The 21819-nt window shown below is 47.4% G+C and overlaps 2 protein-coding genes across 5 annotated transcripts; both read left to right on the top strand.

The window, feature by feature from the left end:
• The first annotated feature begins 2332 nt into the window (after positions 1–2332).
• Positions 2333–8864, top strand: LOC109885766 (protein S100-A1-like). 3 transcript variants are annotated; one of them, XR_004211920.1, is made up of 4 exons: positions 2341–2550; positions 6731–6852; positions 7886–8626; positions 8705–8864. XR_004211920.1 is itself a non-coding variant. In XM_020477575.2 (3 exons), the coding sequence occupies exons 2-3, from the start codon at positions 6733–6735 to the stop codon at positions 8042–8044; spliced, it is 279 nt and encodes a 92-aa protein (XP_020333164.2). In that variant the 5' UTR covers positions 2333–2550; positions 6731–6732; the 3' UTR covers positions 8045–8548. The 3 variants fall into 3 exon arrangements, 2 of the variants coding, with proteins under 2 accessions (XP_020333164.2, XP_020333165.2); XM_020477575.2 differs by lacking the exon at positions 8705–8864 and having other exon boundaries at positions 2333–2550; positions 7886–8548; XM_020477576.2 differs by lacking the exon at positions 8705–8864 and having other exon boundaries at positions 2347–2550; positions 6728–6852; positions 7886–8548.
• A 4308-nt stretch (positions 8865–13172) lies between these two features.
• On the top strand, positions 13173–21703 carry LOC116376511 (protein S100-A1-like). 2 transcript variants are annotated; one of them, XM_031837233.1, is made up of 3 exons: positions 13173–13322; positions 20803–20968; positions 21045–21697. In XM_031837233.1, exons 2-3 carry the CDS (start codon positions 20804–20806, stop codon positions 21204–21206), a joined length of 327 nt encoding a protein of 108 aa, XP_031693093.1. In that variant the 5' UTR covers positions 13173–13322; position 20803; the 3' UTR covers positions 21207–21697. The 2 variants fall into 2 exon arrangements, with proteins under 2 accessions (XP_031693093.1, XP_031693086.1); XM_031837226.1 differs by lacking the exon at positions 13173–13322 and adding an exon at positions 16601–16657 and having other exon boundaries at positions 21045–21703.
• Positions 21704–21819: the final 116 nt, after the last annotated feature.

Below are 21819 nucleotides of genomic sequence, written 5' to 3'. Positions count from 1 at the left end.
TTTTTCTTAACTGACTTGCTTAGTTAAATAACATTTGTAAACACCAAGACTATTCCTAGAACTGGCTGCCCGGCCAAACTGAGCAATCGGGGGAGAAGGGCCTTTGTCAGGGAGGTGACCAAGAACCCAATGGTCACTCTGACAGAGCTCCAGAGTTCCTCTATGGAGATGGTAGAACCTTCCTGAAGGACAACCATCTCTACAGCACTCCGCCAATCCGGCCTTTTTTGTAGAGTAGCCAGACGGAAGCCACTCAGTAAAACGCACATGACAGCCCACTTGGAGTTTGCCAAAGGCACCTCAAGGACTCTCAGACCATGAGAAACAAGATGCTCTGGTCTGATGAAACCAAGGTTGAACTCTTTGACCTGAATTCCAAGCGTCACGTCTGGAAGAAACCTAGCACCATCCCTACGGTGAAGCATGTTGCTGGCAGCATCTTGCTGTGGGGATGTTTTTCAGCGGCAGGGACTGGGAGACTAGTCAGGATCGAGGGAATGATTTACAGCACAAAATACAGAGCGATACTTGATGAAAACCTGCTCCAGAGCACTCAGGACCTCAGACTGGGGCAAAGGTTCACCTTCCAACAGGACAACAACCCTAAGAACACAGCCAAGAAAACGCAGGAGTGACTTCGGGACAAGTCTCTGAATGTCCTTGAATGGCCCACCCAGATACCGGACTTGAACAAGATCTAACATCTCTAGAGAACGGAAAATAGTTGTGCAGTGGCACTCCCCATTCAATCTGATACATCTCGAGGGGATCTGCAGAGAAAAATGGAAGAAACTCCCCAAATACAGGTGTGCCAAGCTTGTACCATCAGACCCAAGGCTGTAATAGCTGCCAAAGGTGCTTCAACGAAGTACTAAGTAAAGGGTCTGAATACTTATGTAAATGTGATATCAGTTTTTTCTTTTTTTTTTGCAAACATTTCTAAAAACCTGTTTTTGCTTTGTCATTATGGGGTACTGTGTGTAGAATGAGGCTGTAACGTAACAAAATGTGCAAAAGGTTAAGGGTTCTGAATACTTTCCAAATGCACTGTAAGTAAAACCACAAGTCCAAATCCCTCTCCATCCATAGATGTTTTAGGAAAGGGACAATTTTAGCTAGCTGGCTAGCTAGCCACCAGAGGACAACAACACAACGAGATGCAACAATTCAAGTTTTTTCTGTCAATGACGTTTGGCTTTTGACGTGATGTGATTGGTGTGAAGCCAAATCTAAACTGGCTTCCCTTGACACTTTTTCAGGCTGGGCCAGGACCATTCACGGCTGAGTTTACTTAGTTTATCTCAACGCTGATTGGCTTTCATTGTGTAATTTTTTTAAATCAAGGGAGTCCAAATGCTCACTGGCTTCCCTTGCATTCAATGCTACAGGCGGCAACAATATTCTCTTTTTGACGAGACAGCATCAGATATATGGGCTACACATACAGAGACAGAGGGGCACTGTTTCACTCGCTTGGTTGCTTTCTCCGGTGAGATCCATTCAACCTCTTGTGAATGGAAGGAAAAAAACGTATGAAACACAGAGAGACAAAATATACATTATTTCATCTTGTTTTTTTGTCAATTTCTTGGGGAAGCCTGGCTTCCCTTGGCATCCATGAATACATGCCACGGGAGAATGTAGCCTACGTGTAAATAAACTGACTAAAAACATGGCTGTGAATATGTTCTTAATGAATCTGTCTGTGAGTTCTACATGACTAAGTTTCTCCTTGCTTTGTGAATAATTATACATTATGGTTTGTGTTTCTGAGCAATGTGGTTGAATAAACTCGAACTGATGTTGACTTTAAGGGTGTGGTGGAAATATGACTCGGTCTACTACCATGCACAGACACACACACCTTATTGCCTGTTCACACTTGCTCACTCAAGATGCTGATGCAATGTGGTGGTTAAAATATTTGAGCAATCCCTAACATTGATCTGTGGAAAGTAATTTTTAAGTAACTTTTAACGTTTTGTGGAGGGTTCATAATAGCATACCTACGTTTACCATATTATGGCTACAAATAAAATTTAAAAATCTAAATACAACATATAGTCTACAATAAACCATCTATTGTAAACATGAACATAAAATAACTGGCAAACTATAGAGTAGTTATTAACCCCATTCAGAACCAATCAGTCGATATAATCGAGAAAATCCTCAGAAATCACGCGATATGAATCGGACCGTGGGGCGCCGCCTGACCCACTAGTTGATCAGAAGGTTCAAATCAACGTTTCATATCGTAAAGAGTAGTTATTAACACAATAAAATGAATCTGTTGGCAGCCCTTCCCCCTTCGTCTATCTCCCTTGCTCTTTCCCAGGCACACGGCCCCCTTTCCCAGGCACACGCCCTTCTGTGACACAATACAAAAAAGTTTGGTGAAGAAAAATTCTATCACGGAAGAGATTCTTTTGAGTGACACTAGTTGATCAAGTTTGAGCCTTGAGAAGAGTGCCTGAGAGACACAGAGAGAGCCTGGACAAGATCATTGACATCGAGCACATTTGTTTTTTTCTCATTCACAATCTAACGGTGAGTAGATAAAGTAACTGAAGTATGTAGCCTAGCCTGTTTGTCTAAAGTTCCGTTGACTCAAACAGGCCATTGCGTTGATGGATCCAAATGGGCCTCCCAGAAAATGTTCCTCCGTTCGAACATGAATAATGTATAGTTTGCGAGCGGATCTATTGTCCGAAACCCACCTAGCATGATGGCACAGGGATCGGCTTCTCCTTGTCGGTAACCCAATCCTCAACCCCTTTACAATTCAGGACAAACCAGAAGGCGCGTCTTTTATTTTCCCTGTCAGTCTTACCTCGGGACCACTCTACAAAACGACCGTATTAGTTCGGCTAAAGACGAGGGGGGAGGCTCAAAACCACGGTGGGTAGGCTACCCACAATCGTCTCAAATTATGCACGAGCCGAAGAGTGAACGGTTCGGTAGTTGTAGTTACAAGCTTGTGGACAATGAAATTCGTTCGAGTCTGTCTACAACCTCGCCGACCGTGGCCCTGTGTAACAGCAGCTAGAACAGCTCACACTGAATTATTAACGTACGATAGGACGTTGGTATAGTGAGTCGAATGACAACCCAAGGTGTATTTAATAGCGCGGGGAGAAATGGCTTGTGGCAAACGGCGTTGACAGCACCATGCAGGTATGGTTGCGGAAGTGAGCCAGTCACACCTGGTAAGTTATTGAACACATCCCCGCTGATTGATTTTGGTTGGCCATCGAAATAATCAAAGCTCATGCAGGTGAAACGAGTCCACTGAACCGAGCTTCTCACAGTTCATAGGCATGGAGAGAGTGAGTAGACGTGGCTCTAAATAAGCTATTGTGTGAAAGTCTGCCCATTTATGTAGTTAAGCCTGTAGCAGTGGTTCTCAAACGTTGCTGTGACCCACCCAACGCTCTCTAAAGTATCCTAATTAGACTGAAGCAAGTTCTCCGCCATATTCAGGCTGCCACATGATTGTATCTATCCCCTAAATGTGTTCGGAAAGGAAAAAGATATCTACATTTTCAGGTTGATGATCACCTGTAAGCCCTGACATCCCAGGTCAAGCCAGGTATAACCCACAATGCTTTATAGAACACACTACCCACTTGGCACACACTAGTTGAATTAACGTTGTTTCAACATTATTTGCCAACATATTGTGACGTGAATCAACATGGAACATTTTGAAAAAAGTCAACCAGCATTGGAAGCATTGACATGTGGGTAAAACTTCAACCTAAATACATTGACTTAACCTGACAAAGGTTGTTTACAGTACATCAATCTAATTCCAACATAATAATCAGAACTATGTATAAGTTGAAATCCTGTTAAATTCCACTTAAAAACATAAATAATAGTTTTCATCATATTCAATATGGATGAAATTACATTGAGTTTCATATTTGATTGGACATATTTTACACCGTCATTGTTTCAACGTCATGCCATTAACCTAAATATAGAGGTATGTTGAAATAAAAAGTGAAGCCACAGTCCTACACTTCCTGCCTGAACATTGTCTCCTAGTGGAATACAGGAGGAAATTCACTTCAGTCAGATCAAGGCTACCACCCAGATACATGCCTCTATTGTACCCTGCTTAGCTATGGAAACAAGCGGTTAGATTCAACTGAGATGTCATGGCAACACACATAAACATTATTCAGCTTCCATACTCATTTGTGTAGACTACCTAGATAACGTTGAACAGTTGAAAGTAACTCCTAACTTTTCTTACACACGTTGGATGTGAACTCATATTCCTAGTGGGGTGTATTAAACATCAATGAAACATGTCTGTCTCCCGAGTGGCACAGAGGTCTAAGGCCCTGCATCTCAGTGCTTGAGGTGTCACTACAGACAACCTGGTTTGATTCCGGGCCGTATCACAACCGTCCGTGATTGGGAGTCCCGTAGGGCGGTGCACAATTGCCCCAGCGTCGCCCGGGTTTGGCCGGTGTAGACCGTCATTGTAAATAATGATTTATTCTTAACTGACTTGCCTAGTTAAATAAAGGTTCAATTTGAAAAAATATATTTAAAGTATTGTTGGAGCCTGAGCTGACCTGGTGTTCCCAAGTCATTGCTTCAAACATAAAACACCAAACTAGTGTCACCTTATTGAACTCTGTCTCTTCTCTTAACTTCTCATCTCCTCCCTCCCGCTGACCGAGTCCTGTCCAGTTCTGTATTCTGGGGCAGCTTGGTTTCACACCAGTTAGTCTCATTACATCCTCTGTTTGGGTCTAAAAAGATACTCCTGGATCGATCTTCTCATCAATCACTCTGATCTAGGGCTCACACACACACACACAATATATAGTAAGGGTGGGGGCCACCAAAAATCAGAAATCATGAGGGCCACAGTAGCTTGTGGGTCTGCGTACCCACATCCATACCCACATGCAGTCAGAGCCAGCCTTTTAGGGGCCCTAAACAAAATTCTTTGAGTGAATTTCCTGCGATTCTAAGTTGAGACCTTGACTGAGTTCCTGAAAAATGTGTGTGGAAATTGATCTGCGAGCCTACAAAAGGGGTCCAGGTGCCCATCCCTGACTATAATAATATATACCATTTAGCACTGTTTTATCCAAAGCGACTTAGTCATGCGTGCATACAAACCCACTACCCTGGCGTTACTGGCACCATGCTTTACCAACTGAGCTACAGAGGACCGCACACAGCGTCTCCTAATTATGGGCGATGTGCGTAGAAGATGTCTCGCTCGGGACACCCGCAGGCTGGTGAAATAGTGATGAGGGATGAAGATGATGACAGATGTCCAGCGGTGTGGGTCTGTGGTTGGCTAATGTGTTAGTTACAGCGCAACTCAAACAGGATAGTGTGTGTATGTGTGGCATCAAGGTGGGATATGAAACAGAATCCTACACCTGGCATCAGACCATGGGTGTGTTCTGCTCTCACTCACCCACTAATTAGGCTAATGTAAGAGCAGTCCTAATTGGCCTAGGCCCAGGGGACAGGTGTGTGTGTTTGTGGGAATGTGCATGCATTTTGGTGTGTGTGCATTCAGGTGTGACATTGTCAGATGGGAGATTTACCTGTGGGTTGGGGCTCTAGGGTTACCCTCATCAGTACATCACCCATCATCATTACCCTCATCAGGACATCACCCTACCTACCCTCAGGACATCACCCATCATCATTACCCTCCTCAGGACATCACCCAACCTACCCTCAGGACATCACCCATCATCATTACCCTCCTCAGGACATCACCCAACCTACCCTCAGGACATCACCCATCATCATTACCCTCCTCAGGACATCACCCAACCTACCCTCAGGACATCACCCAACCTACCCTCAAGACATCACCCATCATCATTACCCTCCTCAGGACATCACCCAACCTACCCTCAAGACATCACCCATCATCATTACCCTCCTCAGGACATCACCCGACCTACCCTCAGGACATCACCCATCATCATTACCCTCCTCAGGACATCACCCAACCTACCCTCAGGACATCACCCATCATCATTACCCTCCTCAGGACATCACCCAACCTACCCTCAGGACATCACCCATCATCATTACCCTCCTCAGGACATCACCCCACCTACCCTCAGGACATCACCCTAATGTTAAAAGAGAAGGGGTTAGAGATACTGTAGGGTAGCGAAATATATATATATATATATATATCTATATTGGTGAGTGTAACAGACAGGTCTTAGCTGTAGTAATGTGAACCCATAGCCTTCTGCTGGCTTATGGTGATCAGGTATCCCTCTCTCCATCAGACATCACAGCTCCCATTGTTTACCTCAGACTCCTCCCGTCCCTCTCTCTCTATCCTTTCCTTAGTTTCCTTTGTTTACCTCACCTCTCTTCCATTCTTTCCTCTATTCTGACGTCCTCTTTCTACACTCTTAGATAAAAAGGTACTATCTAGAACCTAAAAGGGTTCTTCAGCTGTCCCCATTGAATAACCTTTTTTTGTTCCAGTTTGAAACCATTTGGTTCCATGCAGGACCCTTTCCACAGAGTTTTCTATGTGGAATCAAAAATGATTTTCCTATGGGGACAGCTGAAGAACTCTTTAGGAACCCTTTTTTTCTAAGAGTGTACCTTGTCTTAACAGTTCCAGCTAGTTCCAGTGAAACATTTGCTGCATCCAATTGTCTAAACGTTTGAGTTTTCTGCCCCCCCCCCATCCTCTCCTCTCTCCCAGTAGCTATGGAGTCGGCCATCCAGACAGTGGTAGGAGTGTATCTGAAGTCTGCCAAAGGGAAGGGCAGTCTCGGAGATAAGGACTTCCAGGGCCTCGTCAATAAACAGCTCGGCAACGTCATGACTGTAAGTTCCACCTATCCTTGTATCGCTACTCCTCAACCCTAACCCTAGATTCGTGTTCTCTTCCTGGTTAAACCCGAGCCGTGACCCCAGGTTTGTGTCCGCGTCCCGGTTAAACCCGAGCCGTGACCCTAGGTTCGTGTTCGCGACCCGGTTACACCCGAGCCTCAACCCTAGGTTCGTGTTCGCGCCCCGGTTACACCCGAGCCTCAACCCTAGGTTCGTGTTCGCGACCCGGTTACACCCGAGCCTCAACCCTAGATTCGTGTTCGCGTCCCGGTTACACCCGAGCCTCAACCCTAGATTCGTGTTCGCGTCCCGGTTACACCCGAGCCTCAACCCTAGGTTCGTGTTCGCGACCCGGTTTCACCCGAGCCTCAACCCTAGGTTCGTGTTCGCGTCCCGGTTACACCCGAGCCTCAATCCTAGGTTCGTGTTCGCGTCCCGGTTACACCCGAGCCTCAACCCTAGGTTCGTGTTCGCGTCCCGGTTACACCCGAGCCTCAACCCTAGGTTCGTGTTCGCGACCCGGTTACACCCGAGCCTCAACCCTAGGTTCGTGTTCGCGACCCGGTTACACCCGAGCCTCAACCCTAGGTTCGTGTTCGCGTCCCGGTTACACCCGAGCCTCAACCCTAGGTTCGTGTTCGCGACCCGGTTACACCCGAGCCTCAACCCTAGGTTCGTGTTCGCGTCCCGGTTACACCCGAGCCTCAACCCTAGGTTCGTGTTCGCGTCCCGGTTACACCTGAGCCTCAACCCTAGGTTCGTGTTCGTGTCCCGGTTACACCCGAGCCTCAACCCTAGGTTCGTGTTCGCGACCCGGTTACACCCGAGCCTCAACCCTAGGTTCGTGTTCGCGACCCGGTTACACCCGAGCCTCAACCCTAGGTTCGTGTTCGCGACCCGGTTACACCCGAGCCTCAACCCTAGTCATAATGCAAATCAGCACCAGGTGTTCTAGGGGAAGCAATCTTTAATGATAGACTCTTTCTCTCTCCCCACTCTCTTCCTCTCTCCCCCTCTCACCTCATAGGGAACAGAGAGTTCCTCTGCAGTGAAGGAGATGCGTAAGGGATTGGACGAGAACAAAGATGGGAAGGTCAGCTTCCAGGAATACATGACTCTGATTGGCTACGTGGCAAACACCCTCAGCGAGCAGAGGACTGCAGCCAACAACACACCTGCTTCATAGGAACTACATATGGCTTCATAGACACTCTATAAGATGTCTTATGCAGTCTATAAGGCAGGGTTCTTCAATCCTGGTCCTAGTGACCCACAGGGTGTGCAGGCTTTAGTTCCATTCCAGCACTGACACACCAGAGGAAACTCGGGAAGGCTTTGATGGGATTGATTACAGTGTGTGTGACCACAGGGCCAGAATTGAAGAACACTGCCATAAGGCCCCATGTACCTATAGAGGCTCATAGACCTGTCAATCTCCCATGGCTGTATATCACTACATAATCACTACATAATCAGACTTAACTTCATCTCAACATATTTTATATGCTTACACTACCAATCTTCATCTCGGATATAACAATGTTACTGGTTTTATAAATAGTTTATGAAGGCATTTTTTTTACCTTAAGTTTAACAGTTCACATGTTTTAGTATAACTACTCTAAATCAACACTTCTACAGTAAATGGTTTGTTATCATGTTGAAATAAATGCCATGGCAATGTTTTAAAGTCATGTCTTCTTTCACTGCTCTAACATTGTCCTAGATGTGTGTGTATAGGTGGCACTGCTCTAACATTGTCCTAGGTGTGTGTGTATAGGTGGCACTGCTCTAACATTGTCCTAGGTGTGTGTGTATAGGTGGCACTGCTCTAACATTGTCCTAGGTGTGTGTGTATAGGTGGCACTGCTCTAACATTGTCCTAGGTGTGTGTGTGTATAGGTGGCACTGCTCTAACATTGTCCTAGGTGTGTGTGTATAGGTGGCACTGCTCTAACATTGTCCTAGGTGTGTGTGTATAGGTGGCACTGCTCTAACATTGTCCTAGGTGTGTGTGTATAGGTGGCACTGCTCTAACATTGTCCTAGGTGTGTGTGTGTATAGGTGGCACTGCTCTAACATTGTCCTAGGTGTGTGTGTGTATAGGTGGCACTGCTCTAACATTGTCCTAGGTGTGTGTGTGTATAGGTGGCACTGCTCTAACATTGTCCTAGGTGTGTGTGTATAGGTGGCACTGCTCTAACATTGTCCTAGGTGTGTGTGTATAGGTGGCACTGCTCTAACATTGTCCTAGGTGTGTGTGTGTATAGGTGGCACTGCTCTAACATTGTCCTAGGTGTGTGTGTATAGGTGGCACTGCTCTAACATTGTCCTAGGTGTGTGTGTATAGGTGGCACTGCTCTAACATTGTCCTAGGTGTGTGTGTATAGGTGGCACTGCTCTAACATTGTCCTAGGTGTGTGTGTATAGGTGGCACGGAAGTCAGGAGAATTTATCTTGGTAAAATGGAGTAGTTTAATGATGTAAAAAAACATGAAAAAATACACAAAACAAAGTGGGTACGAGAACCTGACGCACCAATACAAACAACATGATAATAATAACAAACCATCTCTGACAAAGACATGAGGGGAAACAGGGGGTTAAATACAGAACGGGTAATGAATGGGATTGGAACCAGTTGTGTAGGATGACAAGGCAAAACCAATGGAAAATGGATCAATGATGGCTAGAAGACCGGTGACGTCGACCGCCCAGCACCGCCCGAACAAGGAGAAGCAACGACTTGGGCAGGAGTCTTTCTAAATGACACTCTCTAGGTTTCCCTGTGTCATGAGGAAGACACACACCTTATAGAACCAATACGCTGATACCTGCTTCCATGGACACCAGCGGCCCCTTCTAAATTTAGTCGTGTCCCGCTCCGTTGCCCACGATGCACCAGAATATTGAAATTGGACACCAATATACAACACCACCTATCGTGCACAGCGAGGATACAATGCTGCATTGCACCAGGGAGAGATAACAAGTCTATACTGTAATACAGGCAGATCTATACACTACAGTCCTACTCTCCACTCCCCCGGGGCTAGCAGCCTCAGAGCTGTAGTGGATGTAAGTACTGTATGTTACATTAACATTCAGTGGTTGTATAAGCCTGAGGCGTGGTCAAAGAAACAGCACAGACAAGGAGACATATTTACTTTGCTGTTTTGGTTTGTGGAGTGCAGTTGTCATTAAAATATACATTATTACAATAGCTGTGCATTTGTATGAGTGTAGGATTTGTGTGTAATTTTGTTTGCTTGTATATGTTTGTGTGTGTTCCAGAAGTGATAACTATGCATGGCTGCCTGTCAAGGGTGTTGTCTCCATTCAGCTAGTACCCTCTGATCCTGTATCAGGTACCAGCTTCCCTTTCAAACAGCCTCAGGCCAGACACACACCCACTAGGCTAACCACAGCCTCCAGTCTGCTGAGCTGTTTACATTATAAACCCCCTCTGGAGCTCCTATATTACCCTAAAGCCATTCCAACATGTTCTGCACTTCATTTCAATAACCACTACCATCTAACCTACTGGGAGACAGAACCATTGTTTCAGGCCTTAACCTAATCACCAGCTGAAATTGGCTGCTACCAATCAGTGGGTCCAACACAGCATTTGGAAACACTACCAGGCCAAGCCAACAAGGTCATCACACCACACGCCCTGAGGGGAACAGACACAGTTCACTGAGCAGATGCTTGAGAATGACAGATTACAGTTTTTCCCAATTGTTTACACACTAAAATTGGAACTTGAAACACAATCACCGAAACCTGAAACTCATGTACCAAATCCTTAAACCAAGTCTGCAAAATTGCAAGCTCTATAAACCAATTGGCTACACCCACTCCTCACAGGTGTAAACACTAGTTGCTGAATTGTTCACTTAGAAATCAGAGCTTTAGTGCTATAAAAGGCCACAGATGAGATGGAAGTCAATGGAAAATGGAAGTCAATGGTGAAGCAAGAGCTAGAGGTGAAGGAGTGAGAGTAAGAGGAGGAGGAGGAAGAGGACGAGGAAGAGGAAGGACAGTTGTCTCAGATGAGATCAGGGCCACATTGGTTGACCATGTGCTCAACCATGGATTGAGTATGAGGGAGGCTGGGCAGAGAGTTCAGCTCAACCTGAGCTGCTACACGGTTGCATCTATCATCCGTACATTCAGAAATTACAACCGGTAAGTTACCTACAATCTACACTATGCTCTTTATGTATACTGCAGTCCGACATACCAGTAGGCCTATGTTACTCAGTGATTGTTGCCCAACGTTACAGTAATGTCATCATATTTGTGGATCTTCTACAGAACTGAGAGACGGCCAGACCATGGTGGAAGACACCGGCTGTTCACACCAGAACAGGAGACCGTGGTGGTGGCAAACAATACCATTATCCTACGAGACATCCAGAACCACATCATTTCAAACAACACAATATTCAGTAACATTCACCAGGTGGGCTTGTCTACATTGGACCGTGTATTACAGAGCAACTGAATCCTGATGAAACAGGTCTACAGGTCGCCATCAGAGAGGGTTAAAGAACAGCACTATGAATATGAGCAAGTAAGTACTATACTGTGAATTTACTATCATATCAGCACTGTATAGACACATTTCAGTACTGTAATCCAGTATATTGTGCCTCACCATATTGACTGCTCTAGAAGGGAACGGGGACGGAACATTATTGGCCACCGTGCCATTGTAAATGTCCCTGGACAGCGTGGAGGGAATATCACCATGTGTGCAGCCGTTAGCCAGTAAGGCGTCAGCCATCACCATGCCAACCTTAGTCCCTACAACACTGCCCTTCTCATCACATTCCTGGACACACTACATGGCATCCTCATTCCAGCCGAGCAGAGGGGTGGACCAGAGCAGCCCAGGTATGTTGTCATCTGGGACAATGTGAGTTTCCACCTGGCTGCTCTGGTTCATCGACCACCCACAATTTGTTCTATACCTCCCACCATATTCCCCATTCCTAAACACAATTGAATAGTTTTTTTCGGCATGGTGATGGAAGGTGTATGACCGCCATCCCCTCACACACCTCTTCTCCAGGCAATGGAGGATGCATGTGGTGAAGTTGATGTGGGGGCTTTCGACGGCTGGATCCGTCACTCCAGAAGATTCTGTTTAGCCAGGGAGAACATCGCTTGTGATGTAGATGAGGTGCTGTGGCCAGACCAAAATAGGAGGCAGGTGTAATGAACACAAGGGGAGACATCGCTGGTTTCAAGCGTTGTTTATTGCATAGGACCACGGGAGGAGGCAGGTAGCTGGGTCCAGGGGCAGGCAGAAGGTCATACACAGGAGGAGGCAGGTAGCTGGGTCCAGGGGCAGGCAGAAGGTCATACACAGGAGGAGGCAGGTAGCTGGGTCCAGGGGCAGGCAGAAGGTCATACACAGGAGGAGGCAGGTAGCTGGGTCCAGGGGCAGGCAGAAGGTCATACACATGAGGAGGCAGGTAGCTGGGTCCAGGGGCAGGCAGAAGGTCATACACAGGAGGAGCCAGGTAGCTGGGTCCAGGGGCAGGCAGAAGGTCATACACATGAGGAGGCAGGTAGCTGGGTCCAGGGGCAGGCAGAAGGTCATACACAGGAGGAGCCAGGTAGCTGGGTCCAGGGGCAGGCAGAAGGTCATACACAGGAGGAGGCAGGTAGCTGGGTCCAGGGGCAGGCAGAAGGTCATACACATGAGGAGGCAGGTAGCTGGGTCCAGGGGCAGGCAGAAGGTCATACACAGGAGGAGCCAGGTAGCTGGGTCCAGGGGCAGGCAGAAGGTCATACACAGGAGGAGGCAGGTAGCTGGGTCCAGGGGCAGGCAGAAGGTCATACACAGGTGGTCCAAAAGGGCAACAGTACAGGCATGGAGAAGGCTAATGACGTAGTCCAGGAGATCAGGCAATAGGTAGAGAACAGGAAATCCGATAGGCTAAAGTACAGGCAGGGAATAGGCAAAAGTCGTGGTTAGTGAGGCAGACAAAAACTATCATACACAGGAGAAGCCGATCTTGGGCACCACAGCGCTCTGCAAGCCGTGTGTCACAAAACAAACAATACCTCACAGTGATGGGGTGCAAAGAACTGAACTAAATAGTGTGTGATAATGACATACAGGTGACTAGAATTCAGGTGATTGGAATCTGGAGAGTGAGCTGCGTTCAGGGGATCTACGTGTTTGAGGATGTGAGTTTGAAGCAGACATTACAGCAGGATGTAGCCTAATGTTTTTATTTCTTACATTTTGCATGTGTTTTTGTCTTTAGAGTTTTCAAGGAATGAGCCACTTTCATTTTTGTACAGAAAACCCTTTATCTTTCTGAATGTTTTTCCTGTTTTTCTCCTGTTGGGTACAGAAAGTGTTACATACAAAACACAAGTGTGTAACGAATCTCTTCGTCGTCTGAGGAGGAGTAGGGAGGATCGGACCAATATGCAGCGTGGTAAGTGTCCATGTTCATTTATTAAACTGAACACACAAAACCAAAATAACAAAGTGAAAGGAAGAAACGAAACAGTTCTGTCAGGTGACACTCAACAGAAAACAACTACCCACAAATCATAGTGGGAACACAGGCTACCTAAGTATGGTTCTCAATCAGAGACAACGATTGACAGCTGCCTCTGATTGGGAACCATACCAGGCCAAAAGCAGAAATACCAAACATAGAACAAAAACATCAAATGCCCACCCCAACTCACGCCCTGACCACACTAAAACAGAGACAGAAAAAAGGAACACAGGTCAGGACGTGACAAAGTGTTCAAAAATACAGCATTTTGGAAATAAATGACAATGTTTTTGTTACTGTATTGCATTTGTATGTGTTTATTTATGTATATTTGAGTAGGTATACATTACTGTAACAATCTTTTACAACCAGTGTAACACTGACAATGCAAAAGGCATAAACCTACTGCTGGGATATTCAGTGTTTTGTGTTGAGCACATCATAAACCTACTGCTGGGATATTCATAGTAGTGTTTTGTGTTGAGCACATCATAAACCTACTGCTGGGATATTCATAGTAGTGTTTTGTGTTGAGCACATCATAAACCTACTGCTGGGATATTCATAGTAGTGTTTTGTGTTGAACACATCATAAACCTACTGCTGGGATATTCATAGTAGTGTTTTGTGTTGAACACATCATAAACCTACTGCTGGGATATTCATAGTAGTGTTTTGTGTTGAGCACATCATAAACCTACTGCTGGGATATTCATAGTAGTGTTTTGTGTTGAACACATCATAAACCTACTGCTGGGATATTCATAGTAGTGTTTTGTGTTGAACACATCATAAACCTACTGCTGGGATATTCATAGTAGTGTTTTGTGTTGAGCACATCATAAACCTACTGCTGGGATATTCATAGTAGTGTTTTGTGTTGAACACATCATAAACCTACTGCTGGGATATTCATGGTAGTGTTTTGTGTTGAGCACATCATAAACCTACTGCTGGGATATTCATAGTAGTGTTTTGTGTTGAGCACATCATAAACCTACTGCTGGGATATTCATAGTAGTGTTTTGTGTTGAGTACATCATAAACCTACTGCTGGGATATTCATAGTAGTGTTTTGTGTTGAACACATCATAAACCTACTGCTGGGATATTCATAGTAGTGTTTTGTGTTGAGCACATCATAAACCTACTGCTAGGATATTCATAGTAGTGTTTTGTGTTGAACACATCATAAACCTACTGCTGGGATATTCAGTGTTTTGTGTTGAGCACATCATAAACCTACTGCTGGGATATTCATAGTAGTGTTTTGTGTTGAGCACATCATAAACCTACTGCTGGGATATTCAGTGTTTTGTGTTGAGCACATCATAAACTTACTGCTGGGATATTCATAGTAGTGTTTTGTGTTGAACAGATCACAAACCTACTGCTGGGATATTCAGTGTTTTGTGTTGAGCACATCATAAACCTACTGCTGGGATATTCATAGTAGTGTTTTGTGTTGAGCACATCATAAACCTACTGCTGGGATATTCAGTGTTTTGTGTTGAACACATCATAAACCATAGCTCCATTGTGCCTCTCTGTACCTTGGCTCCATTGTGGCTCTCTCTGCACCTTGGCTCCATTGTGGCTCTTTCTGCACCTTGGCTCCATTGTGGCTCTCTCTGCACCTTGGCTCCATTGTGGCTCTTTCTGCACCTTGGCTCCATTGTGGCTCTCTCTGCACCTTGGCTCCATTGTGGCTCTCTCTGCACCTTGGCTCCATTGTGGCTCTCTCTGCACCTTGGCTCCATTGTGGCTCTCTCTGCACCTTGGCTCCATTGTGGCTCTCTCTGCACCTTGGCTCCATTGTGGCTCTCTCTGTACCTTGGCTCCATTGTGGCTCTCTCTGCACCTTGGCTCCATTGTGGCTCTCTCTGCACCTTGGCTCCATTGTGGCTCTTTCTGCACCTTGGCTCCATTGTGGCTCTCTCTGCACCTTGGCTCCATTGTGGCTCTCTCTGCACCTTGGCTCCATTGTGGCTCTCTCTGCACCTTGGCTCCATTGTGGCTCTTTCTGCACCTTGGCTCCATTGTGGCTCTCTCTGCACCTTGGCTCCATTGTGGCTCTCTCTGCACCTTGGCTCCATTGTGGCTCTCTCTGCACCTTGGCTCCATTGTGGCTCTCTCTGCACCTTGGCTCCATTGTGGCTCTCTCTGCACCTTGGCTCCATTGTGGCTCTCTCTGCACCTTGGCTCCATTGTGGCTCTCTCTGCACCTTGGCTCCATTGTGGCTCTCTCTGCACCTTGGCTCCATTGTGGCTCTCTCTGCACCTTGGCTCCATTGTGGCTCTCTCTGCACCTTGGCTCCATTGTGGCTCTCTCTGCACCTTGGCTCCATTGTGGCTCTCTCTGCACCTTGGCTCCATTGTGGCTCTCTCTGCACCTTGGCTCCATTGTGGCTCTCTCTGCACCTTGTCTCTGTGGCCAAAGTGGATAAATAGGCTACACCACTTCGCTCCCCTCTCCTCCTCTTTCCCTCTGCTCCTCTCCTCTTCTGCTTTCCCTCTCCTCATCTCCCTGGCTTTCTCAAACTTCTTGAAGGATAATTCATGATTTCATTAAGATTTAATTCACATCTCTCACAGGTAACTGCTAGAGTGTTCTCCAGTATTCTCAACACTAGGTCAAGCACTATACCATACTCTACAGTAATGAGTATGTTACACCAGAGGGGGTAATATTTGATACTAATAATGTAAATGTGATCATCCTGAGGTAGTGATGTGGTGTCATGTCTGACAGCTTTTATGAAGGATGGATCTTATCTGTCCATCACAGGAAGGCAGATGTCCGTCGTGTAAACAGAGAATGAGGAGAGGAGACGGGGGGGATGGGACAGAGAAGATGAGCAACAGGTGGAACAAGAGAGGGGTGGAGGAGGGGGGAGAGAGGTGGAGTGGGAGGAGGGAGAGAGGCGGAGTGGGAGGAGGGAGAGAGGTGGAGGAGGGAGAGAGGTGGAGTGGGAGGAGGGAGAGAGGCGGAGTGGGAGGAGGGAGAGAGGCGGAGTGGGAGGAGGGAGAGAGGCGGAGTGGGAGGAGGGAGAGAGGCGGAGTGGGAGGAGGGAGAGAGGCGGAGTGGGAGGAGGGAGAGAGGCGGAGTGGGAGGAGGGAGAGAGGCGGAGTGGGAGGAGGGAGAGAGGTGGAGTGGGAGGAGGGAGAGAAGTATTTAAGAGGCTGTCCATCTCCCCCTCCTCACCGTTCTTCGTTACTCTCCCTCTACGTGTCCAACAGCAGGCCAGCACTCCTCCTTTGCTCAGGTAAGGAAGAAAGGTTGGAATGAATGCAGTTTTTCAGCAACAGGCAAAACAATTCAGCCCTTCTGCTCTTCAGGAGGTAGTTCCGTCTAGCACGGTCAAACGTGTAGCAGATGAAATATATTTCAGCTGTTTGTGATCTAGAGACAACGATACAAAGTTTGCGTTGCTGTAACCCTAAACAACGTCATTATAACTTTTCCAGAGAGGGGAAAGCACACAGCCTGTACTGTAGACTTCACTACTCTGTGTGTTTGGTGATTTCATGTCTATTCCCTGGTCTATTCCAGTGTGATGTTAGCCTCTATAGAGTTTCTGACCTGTTGTGTTTCCTCTGTCCTGACTGACCTCTCGCTTCTCTTTCTTCTTTCTTTTCTGTTTATGTAAATATCTTGCTCAAAGGAGGTAAATCTAGATTCTTCCTAAACAAGAATGACCTCAGACCTCAACAGATAGATGGGGTGGGAAGGTGGAGGGGTGGGGTGGGATCGACAGATAGATGGGGTGGGAAGGTGGAGGGGTGGGGTGGGATGGGATCGACAGATAGATGGGGTGGGAAGGTGGAGGGGTGGGATGGGATCGACAGATAGATGGGGTGGGAAGGTGGAGGGGTGGGATGGGATCGACAGATAGATGGGGTGGGAAGGTGGAGGGGTGGGGTGGGATCGACAGATAGATGGGGTGGGAAGGTGGAGGGGTGGGATGGGATCGACAGATAGATGGGGTGCGAAGGGAAGGTGGAGGGGTGGGATGGGATCGACAGATAGATGGGGTGGGAAGGTGGAGGGGTGGGGTGGGATGGGATCGACAGATAGATGGGGTGGGAAGGGGGTGGGGTGGGATGGGATCGACAGATAGATGGGGTGGGAAGGTGGAGGGGTGGGATGGGATCGACAGATAGATGGGGTGGGAAGGTGGAGGGGTGGGATGGGATCGACAGATAGATGGGGTGCGAAGGGAAGGTGGAGGGGTGGGATGGGATCGACAGATAGATGGGGTGGGAAGGTGGAGGGGTGGGGTGGGATGGGATCGACAGATAGATGGGGTGGGAAGGGGGTGGGGTGGGATGGGATCGACAGATAGATGGGGTGGGAAGGTGGAGGGGTGGGATGGGATCGACAGATAGATGGGGTGGGAAGGTGGAGGGGTGGGATGGGATCGACAGATAGATGGGGTGCGAAGGGAAGGTGGAGGGGTGGGATGGAGATATTTAGAGATGACGGCTGGGATAAAGAGATGGAGGGGTGGGATAGAGATATGGAGGGGTGGGATAAAGAGATGGAGGGGTGGGATAGAGATATGGAAAGATGGAGGGGTGGGATAAAGAGATGTAGAGCTGAGGGGTGGGATAAAGAGATGGAGGGGTGGGATAGAGATATGGAAAGATGGAGGGCTGGGATAAAGAGATGGAGGGGTGGGATAGAGATATGGAGGGGTGGGATAGAGAGATGTAGGGGTGGGATAAAGAGATGGAGGCAGGGTGAGATAAAGGGATGGAGGCAGGGTGGGATAAAGAGATGGAGGCAGGGTGGATAAAGAGATGGAGGCAGGGTGGATAAAGAGATGGAGGCAGGGTGGATAAAGAAATGGAGGCAGGGTGGGATAAAGAGATGGAGGCAGGGTGGATAAAGAGATGGAGGCAGGGTGGATAAAGAAATGTAGGCAGGGTGGGATAAAGAGATGGAGGCAGGGTGGGATAAAGAGATGGAGGCAGGGTGGGATAAAGAGATGGAGGCAGGGTGGGATAAAGAGATGGAGGCAGGGTGGATAAAGAGATGGAGGCAGGGTGGGATAAAGAGATGGAGGCAGGGTGGGATAAAGAGATGGAGGCAGGGTGGGATAAAGAGATGGAGGCAGGGTGGATAAAGAAATGGAGGCAGGGTGGGATAAAGAGATGGAGACAGGGTGGATAAAGAGATGGAGGCAGGGTGGATAAAGAGATGGAGGCAGGGTGGGATAAAGAGATGGAGGCAGGGTGGATAAAGAGATGGAGGCAGGGTGGGATAAAGAGATGGAGGCAGGGTGGGATAAAGAGATGGAGGCAGGGTGGGATAAAGAGATGGAGGCAGGGTGGGATAAAGAGATGGAGGCAGGGTGGATAACGAGATGGAGGGGTGGGATGAAGAGATGGAGGCAGGGTGGGATAAAGAGATGGAGGCAGGGTGGATAAAGAAATGGAGGCAAGGTGGGATAAAGAGATGGAGGCAGGGTGGGATAAAGAGATGGAGGCAGGGTGGATAACGAGATGGAGGGGTGGGATGAAGAGATGGAGGCAGGGTGGGATAAAGAGATGGAGGCAGGGTGGATAAAGAAATGGAGGCAAGGTGGGATAAAGAGATGGAGGCAGGGTGGGATAAAGAGATGGAGGCAGGGTGGATAAAGAGATGGAGGCAGGGTGGGATAAAGAGATGGAGGCAGGGTGAGAAAGAGATGGAGGCAGGGTGGATAAAGAAATGGAGGCAGGGTGGGATAAAGAGATGGAGGCAGGGTGGATAAAGAGATGGAGGCAGGGTGGAATAAAGAGATGGAGGCAGGGTGGATAAAGAAATGGAGGCAGGGTGGGATAAAGAGATGGAGGCAGGGTGGGATAAAGAGATGGAGGCAGGGTGGGATAAAGAAATGGAGGCAGGGTGGGATAAAGAGATGGAGGCAGGGTGGATAACGAGATGGAGGGGTGGGATGAAGAGATGGAGGTAGGGTGGATAAAGAAATGGAGGCAGGGTGGGATAAAGAGATGGAGGTAGGGTGGATAAAGAGATGGAGGTAGGGTGGATAAAGAAATGGGGGCAGGGTGGGATAAAGAGATGGAGGCAGGGTGGGATAAAGAGGTAGAGGCAGGGTGGATAAAGAGATGGAGGCAGGGTGGATAAAGAGATGGAGGCAGGGTGCATAAAGAGATGGAGGCAGGGTGGATAAAGAGATGGAGGCAGGGTGGATAAAGAGATGGAGGCAGGGTGGATAAAGAGATGGATGCAGGGTGGATAAAGAGATGGAGGCAGGGTGGGATAAAGAGATGGAGGCAGGGTGGATAAAGAGATGGAGGCGGGGTGGGATAAAGAGATGGAGGCGGGGTGAGATAAAGAGATGGAGGCGGGGTGGATAAAGAAATGGAGGCGGGGTGGATAAACAGATGGAGGCAGGGTGGGATAAAGAGATGGAGGCGGGGTGGATAAAGAAATGGAGGCAGGGTGGGATAAAGAGATGGAGGCAGGGTGGATAAAGAAATGGAGGCAGGGTGGGATAAAAGATGGAGGGGTAGGATAAAGAGATGGAGGGGTGGGATGGCAGGGTGGTGGGATACATACACCTGTCTCCTCTGTTACCAACCATCCAGTCCAGCTCAGGTAGAGACTAGCTCAGGTTCCTATGGTCCCAGTTCCTCCTGTACTGGTTTGGACAGGACAGGGCTATAGGGTTAAAGACAGGGTTAGAGTTAGAGTGAGGTGTGTTTCTACCTGGTGTGAGTTTCACTCTTATCAGAAGGCTGGGGTTCACATATCCTGCTCACTATTAACTATCTCCTTTCCATTACAGTGTCTCAATGTGGCTCCCCACAGATCCAGGATCAACTTATCCTTAAGTGGGGAAACTAATCATCAATCATCATCATACTCCATGGCTAACTGTCTGGGGCTTTAGTAATGTAGTAGGACTCTTGGGGTTTGTAGTCCTTCAGGTGTTGGGTAGGATGACTTTAAACTTGTGACTAATTCAGGAACTAGACAGGGTTGAGGAACAAGCAGCTCTCTCTGTCTATTCATCCATCCCTCTCTCTCTCTCCTGCCGTGCTCAGCAGACATGGTGATTGCTAACTCAGTTGATACTGTACCAGTGGAGGCTGCTGAGGGGAGGATGGATCATAATAATGTCCGGAATGGAATGATATCAAACACAATTTTCTTGGGGGGGGGGGGGGGGGTGTTTCATGTGTTTGATATCACTCCATTCCAGCCATTATTATGAGATGTTCTCCTCTCACCAGCCTCCACTGCTCTCTACAGTGTGTTTGACTGATCCATCTGATCCTGGCTCAGCTTCCATGAGAAAATACAAACACTCTGCACAGGCTACATCACTTGATGTCCTACTACAATGTGAAACACCTACTCATTATCCTAACCATGTCTATTGTCTTTCTACCTCTGTAGTATGTCTAACCCTACCAAAACAGAGAATGTGTCCACCTTGGAGACTGCCATGCAGCTGATGATCCAGACCTTCCATAAGTATTCTGGAGACGAGGGCGACAAATACACCCTGAGCAGAGCAGAGCTCAAAGTGATGCTCTCTGCAGAGCTGGGCAACTACCTGGGGGTAAGGAGCTTCACACACACACAGACACACACGCACAGACACACAGCATAAAAGTCTTCCTCTCTCCCTTACCCAGAATGCCCAGGACAAGGAAGCAGTGGACAAGGTGATGGGGGACCTGGATGCCAACAATGATGGAGAGGTGGACTTCACTGAGTTTGTTATCCTGGTGGGGGCGCTCACCGTCGCCTGCAACGACTTCTTCCTGGAGTACAATGACAAGGGGGAGAAGAAGTGAACACAACACACACACGTACACTCACACATATCTATGCTCTCTCTCTCTCTCTCTCTCTCTCTCACTCTCTCACTCACTCACTCACTCACTCACTGAGGAGAGGAGGACAATTATTATGAGACATCTCCACTCAAATCCTGGCTAGGCTAATGTAGGTCTCTGTTTAATAACAGAGACCTACACACACCATACATACCACACACATGCACACACACACTCTGAGATGTTCATAGATGCATCCTGGCACCCTGGGCAGTGTGTTTTTGTGTTTAGTGTGTGTGCCATCTCGATCCAAACCAAACACAACACAGAGAAGTTTATTCCAGAGTGAAAATGTGGAGAGTTTAAGTCATCATTATTAATGTCATTCAACATCATTGTTGAATATGTGAATATAATTTCTCTGTCTTTTCATTCCTTTTGTAAACCCCCTGTTCACTTTTCGTTCATTGTTAAACTGTTCCTCCTCGATAGAATAAACATGACATTTAACCAAAGCTTGTTGTGGAGTATTGTTGTGGTTTCTGGATACTTTGTGTGTATGTTTGGGATATTCCTCATTTTACCCAGTCTCTCTGATGGAGAGGAGTAGTAACACAGTCTGGCCACCAGA

Source organism: Oncorhynchus kisutch, linkage group LG2, assembly GCF_002021735.2.
Source record: "Oncorhynchus kisutch isolate 150728-3 linkage group LG2, Okis_V2, whole genome shotgun sequence".
NCBI classification, from domain to species: Eukaryota; Metazoa; Chordata; class Actinopteri; order Salmoniformes; family Salmonidae; genus Oncorhynchus; species Oncorhynchus kisutch.
The sequence above is the reverse complement of the archived record's forward strand: the minus strand, read 5'-3'. Positions and strand labels throughout refer to the sequence as shown.